The sequence below is a fragment of the Amyelois transitella genome, chromosome 31 (genome assembly GCF_032362555.1).
Source record: "Amyelois transitella isolate CPQ chromosome 31, ilAmyTran1.1, whole genome shotgun sequence".
Classification (NCBI taxonomy): domain Eukaryota; kingdom Metazoa; phylum Arthropoda; class Insecta; order Lepidoptera; family Pyralidae; genus Amyelois; species Amyelois transitella.
In genome coordinates, this window is record NC_083534.1 from 2,919,769 (window position 1) to 2,927,481 (window position 7,713).

A 7,713-nucleotide genomic window follows, 5' to 3' on the forward strand; every position below is an offset into this window, starting at 1 on the left:
GAGAGGATGAATGAAAACAGGTTGACTAAGCAGATATACAAAGAGAGTGTGGAGGGAAAGGTCGGGGTGGGAAGACCTAGACGAACATATCTTGATCAAATTAAGGACGTCCTGGTGAAGGGTCAGGTCAAAAGTGCCCGAAACCGCCGAGCTTGCATGAAGAGAGTCATGAATGTGGATGAAGCAAAGGAAGTATGCAGGGATCGTGGCAAGTGGAAAGAAGTAGTCTCTGCCTACCCCTCCGGGAAAGAGGCGTGAGTTTATGTATGTATGTATGTATGTATAGCTTTTATAATTGCATACATCCAGATCATGTCCATTATAGATAGAGCCAACGGTCACGAAAAGACTGAAATAGTATGTACTAGAAATAGAATAGTACCGTGTGGTTCCCGTCACCAATACAAAAATAATAGGACCACTCCATTTCTTTCCCATGGGTTTCGTAAACTAAGGGACTAAGGGATAGGCTTACAAACTTAGGATTCTTCTTTTAGGCGATGGGCTAGCAACCTGTCACTATTTGAATCTTAATTATATCATTAAGCCATAAACAGCTGAACGTGACCATTCAGTCTTTTCAAGACTATTGGAGCCATCAGTCTTTTCAAGACTATTGCTTTGTCTATCCCGCAAGGGATTTTTATTACGTACCTACTTATTATAAATTAAAAAGTACTTATAATTATAATTTCTTTGATTTCTGCGTTGTGTACGTTAAATGTAATTTTATGAGTTTGGTGACATGTAGTAGTAACCAAATTGAAGCACCTCTCCAAATTTTGTGTTTTGTGTTCCATCCATATCATGGTTTATATTATGAAAAACAGGTACCTAGGAAGTAAAATAAAAAATCGAATTTATTGTCATTGCCAACAAGTATTTTGACACTGACTTTTCATCCTTTCCAATATAGGATGCGTCAGTGTCAAAAGACAGTCAATCAACTTGTCAAAAACATCAAAAACAGAAGTAATAGCAAAATTTATCGAGTCGAGTCAATCCAAGAAAATATTAAATATCTCATAATTCTATCTAATCTCATAAATAACAGTGAATCTATAGAAATTTAAATTGAAAAACGGTAAACCAAATGAACTTAACTTTATTTCGTCTAATCATCCTTGTTTAGATTTACAGTTACTATTTATTTAACAGCGAAAAATAAGTGTCAGTTTGTTTCTATTAAGTTAATTTTAATAAGTATAATAATTGATTATAATGTCGATTGATGAATTCCAAATATTACTGGAGGTTTTGTCTTAATGGTGTTTATTTATAAACTATCGATAAACTTCAAACTGCTTTTTACACAAGAAAGAAAGTATTTGGCTCAAAGTGAATTCTTGATCTTTCACCAACTAGTGACGTCAGTGTGTAATATGTTAATGTAAATATTTAAATCGTGATAGATTCATCAAAAGGTAAGCATACTCTTTACATATTCTCAATACTCACATGCATTGTCATCATTGAAATAGCTCTTATGCAGAGGATACAAGGTATCACTTATTGTCGTCACATAACTTAAATCTGCTTATATTAATACATTGAGTGAAAATATATTCAACATACATATGCTAACCTAATGCTTATAAGAAAAATCCCACATTTACTTGTCTTTCCTTAAGTCCTCTTTTACAATATCCATGAGAAAGATAAAGAGTGGTCCTATACTAAAGTGCTGGAACCACAAATTCAAAAAATAATTTTAACGTATTCTTTCAGCAGCAGAATGATGCCCGAAGATGCAGTGGAGAACCGTCATGGACCCCCCGGAGTCAACTCGCGGTCGCTTGGTGCTGCCCATACAGCAGCCGATTTAGAGGTTAATAGTTTTTATTTTAAATAGACGGCAGATGACTGTCTGTTATAATTTTAAAGGTAATCTTAATTGTTTTGTGCAATATTTGTAAAAGACCCCTTTATCTGTTTCCCCACGGATGTAGTAAAAGGCGACTAATGGATAGGCATATAAACTTGGGATTCTTCGTTTTAGGCAATGGGCTAGCAACCTGTCACTATTTGAATCACAATTCTTACATTAAGCCTATCAGCTAAACACAGCCTATCAGTCTTTCAAGACTGTTGGCTCTGTCTACCCCGCAAGGGATATAGACGTGATTATAATGTATGTATGTAAGGATCCAATACGTAGTCAGATGGTAGTCGCTTCGTGTAAAAATCTTTCACTGCTGAGACTGCTGGCTCTTTCTACCCTGCAAGGGATATAGACAGCTATATTACCTATGTGAACAAGTCAATATATTGTAAGATGTTACATTATCTTATATGGCGTGTTATCGCGTTACATCCTAACTTCTCCTGAGAGGAGCCCAGGGTGCACCTTTATCTTGGATTGAGTAACACGAAGCAACTCCTGTCTGACCTCATCAATCCGCAAACTTTGCATGCAAACCTTACCCGTTTTGAATCTTGAAAAAAGTTGCACTAGATGGATGTGTCTATTCCCTACCCTTTTACGTCTTATGAAAACAAGATGGATCTTCCATTTTCTTACGTCATCTGTATCATACTCAGGTACTCCGCGAGATAGAAAATGTGTACTTCTCCCCGCCATCAGAGTTCGACGCTGCTCGGTACGCGCTGGAACATGCGCCGGCGCCGCTCACTTGCGACGCGATAGAAAGCATGTTCGCTAAGCTTAAGAGACAGCAACAGGTAAGCAATGATACATGTGTATGTCTCTGCTCGTTTAAGCCAAATCCAGATTTAAAGATTGGACTCAAGTTACTTGTTAAAGGGTTTTAGGTGACAAATCAGAAGCTGTGTCAAACAATGCAGCATAAAGAACTATTGCTATATTTGATTTGATATCAAATATTCAATATAGCTGTTGCCCGCGACTTAGTACGCGCGCGTGCGCGTTTTCGCAGCGCACGCAACAGAAGCCCTCAAGGATGAATAATTTTCCCCGTTCTATTCACATTTTCCATTATTTCTTCGCTCCTAATAGTTGCAGTGTGATGTTTTATAGCCTATAGCCTTGCTCGATAAATGGTCTATTCAACACAAAAAAAAAATTCAATTCGAACCAATAGTTACTGAGATTAGCGCGTTCAAACAAACAAATAAACAAACTCTTCAGCTGTATAATATAAGTATTGATTAAATGATTTTGAGTAACACTGAATTGTTGGCTGTGCCTGACCATAATCCACAAAATTCTAATTTGCAATGAAGTAAAAGCCAATCCTCTTTTCAGGTGGTGTCCGGGAAAGCTCTCCATCTCATATCCCAACAACGAGACAACTGTGATAGGGAGTTCGCTGAAATCCAGAACATTCGAACCCAACTGTCAGAAACACTAGAGAAATGTCAAGAGGCAAGAAATTCCCTACGTTCGGCGTCCAACCATTTAACAATATCAACGTTTGTCATACTGGCCAACTTCAGAAAACGACAAATCATAAGGTCCGTCCTTAAATCTCTTGAGCTGTTAAGAAGTTTGCGTAGTGTGGAAAAAGATGTAGCCGAATTGTTAGATAGGAAAGATTATTATGAAGCTATAGACCTGATTTTGCGTAGTAGAAAAGCGGCTGGTAATCACAAAGAGTTCACTTGTATAGCAGACTTGAATACTAGGTTACAAGACACGTTAGATATGACTGAAGAGAAACTAGATGCGGTATTATCGTCTTTATGTTATAATTTCGATGGTAATGTTTTTAGGAAATTGCGTAAAGCGTTCAATCTTTTAGGTAAGACTCAAGCCGCCATGGAACAATTGCATATGCATTATTCATCTGCAGTCAATTTATCTTCCGCAGATGCACTGAGACCGTATATAGGTGAGGCTAATTTGGATGTTAAGTTTCAGGATATGTGCCAATTGGTGCAACCTAACAAAGCTCCCGTTTGTCTTTTAAATTTATGCGAGAAACTCTTCTTGATTATGAGGAGTTATTACCTTTTAGTAAATTGGCATACGAAACATGACGAAGAAGATACATCGTCTTCTAGTAATGTTTTCGAAATTGAAAAGAGTGTGAGTCGTGAATATATAAGGCAGAAGTTGAAAGCTGGTTTGATGAGGATCTGGCATGATGTTCAGGCGAAGGTGTCATCGTTTTTGAAGAGCTCTGGCTTAGAAGAGTATCCATTTGAGAAATTCATACAAATGTTAGGCATTCTAAGAAAATTAACTCAAATAGCTGAAGTGTTTTGCGGAGATAAATCAGACATTTTACAAGATTTCATCAAAACGCAAAGTGTTTTGTACATAAAAAATTATCACAGGGGTCGAATGGATGAATTGAAGTTGTTTTTGGAGAATGAGGGCTGGGAGCAGTGCCCAGTGAAATCTACATTCAATTTGTTAAATTTACAAGAGTTCAAACAGTTTAAAAAGTACTTGAACCCAAAGCATGAGACATCAATCTCCAAAGCTCAGTCCGATGGTGGTTCGTCAGTGCCTTCTCAAGACGACAGTGTCTACATGGCGAGATATTTTAATCAGAAATCCAATCATACTCCTTTTGAGATATTTCGAAATGAGAATGTCACTAATGATGATATTTTCGGCCTCGAACCTGAATTGGAAGCTAGCGATGATTCTGACGATGAACCTGATGAATTAAAGAGAGATTTCGTTGAAGAAACAGATAAAGAATATTCAAGTACAAATGAGAAAGTCATAGAAAGTCCTTCTAAAGTTAAAGACAGTGTGATAGTTACCAACACAACTTTATCAGTTTTGAGAAATTGTGGTCAGTATTTGCAAATCTGTAGGTATCTGCCGCAAATTTCTCTAGAAGTAGTCATGCTTATGAACCAACTTTTCGATTATTATTTTTACACAGTGCATCATTTTTTCACGTCAGATTTAGATGTGGCATCAACAACTTTATACACGTCAAAGTTAAATGTAGTTTTAAAAAGAATTTCAAATAGTATAGACACTGGCAGGAATGCGGGCGATGGAGATTCGAAAACATTCCCATGCGCAGAATTACCACAGCATTTAAATTTAAATTCCGAAGACAGTCTTCACGGTTTGAGCGAAAGAATAGTCGCGGTTGAAAGCGTAATATTTCTATCAAAACAATTTGAACTCTTACAACCTTACTTAGAGTCGATAGTCGCGACGCATCAAAGGATGCTTTTGGAACATTTTAGGGATAATACTCTAGCTGTTGTCGCAGATTTAAGAATGCCCGTTTATATGTGTTCGGCTTCAAAAGCTGTTGACGCACGTTCCGCCTTAATAGCGATGTCACAAGTCAAGTGGGACGTTAAAAACGTAGCTGTGGAACATTCTCCATACGTAGACATGATTATACGGAAAATTCAAGTGTTCGCGCTCCGTTTAGATAATGTTTCGGCGAAAGTGTCTCTAAATTTGGAAGTGTTAAATTCAGTCTGGGCGATGGTGTCCAAATTCGTCGTACATTTGTTAGTAGAAGGTTATTCTAATGCAAACAAATGTTCCAATGGCGGAAGAGGTTTGATGCAGCTGGATTATAGGCAATTATTTGTGAAATTAGAGAAGATATCTGGCCTCAAGCCTATTCCGTACCAAGATTATGTAGATAGGTACGTGAAAGCGTATTATTTGCCCAGGAAAGGTCTAGAAGACTTTGTGAGAGAAAGGACTGAGTATTCAAATAAACATTTGTTGGCTTTAGTGGCTTCAGCATGTGAGAATAAGAGAGATAGGCAAGCTTTGGCTGCTATAATTGAGGGTAGAGATGCTGCGTAGACTGAAATGTTCACATGATCCGAGTCGAATCCAGAAATTTGATAAGATACAGTACTACCACGCTTATAAGTCGCCTTAGCAATATTCGCCTACCGTCAAATCAAACCGAATTAAAACTCAATAAAATGACGACCTTATTACAAGTACATTAAACTTAAAATCTAAATTCAAACTCCTGCCGTCTCGTTCGTAATAACAGTTGAGTTCGCGGGTTCAAATGGCTCGCTCTGATTGGCTAATAAGCTCAAATATTATCGCGCCAAAAAAAAAAATAAGGTCTTCTGGTACATCGGTGTTATTTATCAAGGCTCTCTATCAGAATTGAGGGGTTCGGGAGAGAGAATAAGACATAATATTATGATGTCATATCAGAGTACGTGAATAGTCCTACGGGTAGGCTGAAATTTAAAATAATTAAAAACAGTACAAAAATTGCGTTTTTGCTCTGGTGTTAGGAAAAAGGTGATTATCATGATTGAATCTCGAGATATTTTTTTTATTCAATATTGGTTTAGGCATCTTCCATCTCACCTGATGGTACCTATGTGACGATGAAGTCGAAGATGTTACATGCCTGTCCAAGAGATTCTTTTTTTAATTCTACTTTTGAATATTCGCGAACAGTACTTGTCTGTGAATATGGACGTTGGCCTATATTAATTGATTTACACAGTTCAAAAGTTGATGTACTTAAAATGTATATTGTAAGTTAGTGTATAGTGTATGCACAATGCAAATATATGTGTATAATTTGAATTGTAATATAAAATCATATAATCGTGTCTTAAATCATATTGTAGATCTATATTTTTATTCGAACACTAATTAGTGGCACGCGACTTTTCTTTATTTTGTAAAATGACTAGGCAACTGTGCGCATGCGCCTTAACCGCAGTATACACACTTACTGTAATGCGTACACGCATCGTAGTGGCCACAATCGTCGTGTAACGGGACGGGAGCGAAGTTAAGGGCTCAAACGTCATCAAAGTGAAGATCTTTCGCCAGGTTAGACGTTATGCTTTGGGAACCACTCGACAGACGAGTGACGAGTCAAAGATTGTACATATATATGCTCCAACCCGTGGAAACTTTGATAGCGCGATTTAGCATACTCGCTGTTATTGGCCGATGGTGTAGCATTCTGCGCTGTGTGTAGAGATGTCGCCACAGTCGCTTTTGTTCATGTACTGCGGAGACTGCTGCGCAGATGAGTGCGCGAGGTTGCATACAAATGTCTGCTTTATCCTTGTGTACTTAAGGTCCACTTTGGCTGTTCTTAGTTTTGTATCACCCTCTTTGTCTATATTCCTCCGCCACTATGCTTTCGGGTCTAATCTGTAAATTTAATGTTTTATGATATATTCATAATAATATGTTGTTGATGATATGTACCTAAGTATATTGTAACATTTACACGTGATTTCTCCTTGTAAATATGTAAAATAAGATTAGAGATCTGTATTTTTATGTGTTACACATATATTATTGTAAACAGAATAAAATCATGTTAAAATTAACTTGTTTTTAATTGATGGTAGGATATAGGTGTAGCCCGCGCAGCCTCTATTATTATCACTGGCTAGCGTCAGGTGAAGTGGGAATTTTCAGAAAAAAAAAAAAACAAATGTTGTTCTCCACGAATGTAGACCTCGTGATTATATTTAGCGCCAAAAGTCACCTATAAAAAAAAATTATGTAAAATTTTAACATCTCAATCATTACCGAACCGATTTTGATCACGGCATCAATAAAAAAATAATAGGACTACTCCATCTCGTTCCTATGGATGTCGTAAAAGGATACTAAGGGGTGGGCTTATAAACTTTCTTCTTTCAGACGATGGGCTAGCAACCTGTCACTATTTGAATCTCAATTGTATCATAAAGCCAAACAGTTGAACGTTGCCTATCAGTATTTTCAAGACTGTACCCCGCCAGGGATATAGATAGACGTGATTTTATGTATGTATGTACAAAAAAATTATTTTT

At 37.1% G+C, this 7,713-nt stretch overlaps 1 protein-coding gene across 2 annotated transcripts; it reads left to right on the forward strand.

Moving 5' to 3' along the window:
- The first annotated feature begins 967 nt into the window (after window positions 1–967).
- Window positions 968–7,217, forward strand: LOC106130107 (syndetin). Of its 2 annotated transcripts, none has more exons than XM_060953255.1 (4): window positions 968–1,424; window positions 1,729–1,828; window positions 2,542–2,682; window positions 3,227–7,217. In XM_060953255.1, the coding sequence occupies exons 2-4, from the start codon at window positions 1,736–1,738 to the stop codon at window positions 5,720–5,722; spliced, it is 2,730 nt and encodes a 909-aa protein (XP_060809238.1). In that variant the 5' UTR covers window positions 968–1,424; window positions 1,729–1,735; the 3' UTR covers window positions 5,723–7,217. The 2 variants fall into 2 exon arrangements, with proteins under 2 accessions (XP_060809238.1, XP_013184327.1); XM_013328873.2 differs by having other exon boundaries at window positions 1,732–1,828.
- The last annotated feature ends 496 nt before the right edge of the window (window positions 7,218–7,713 follow it).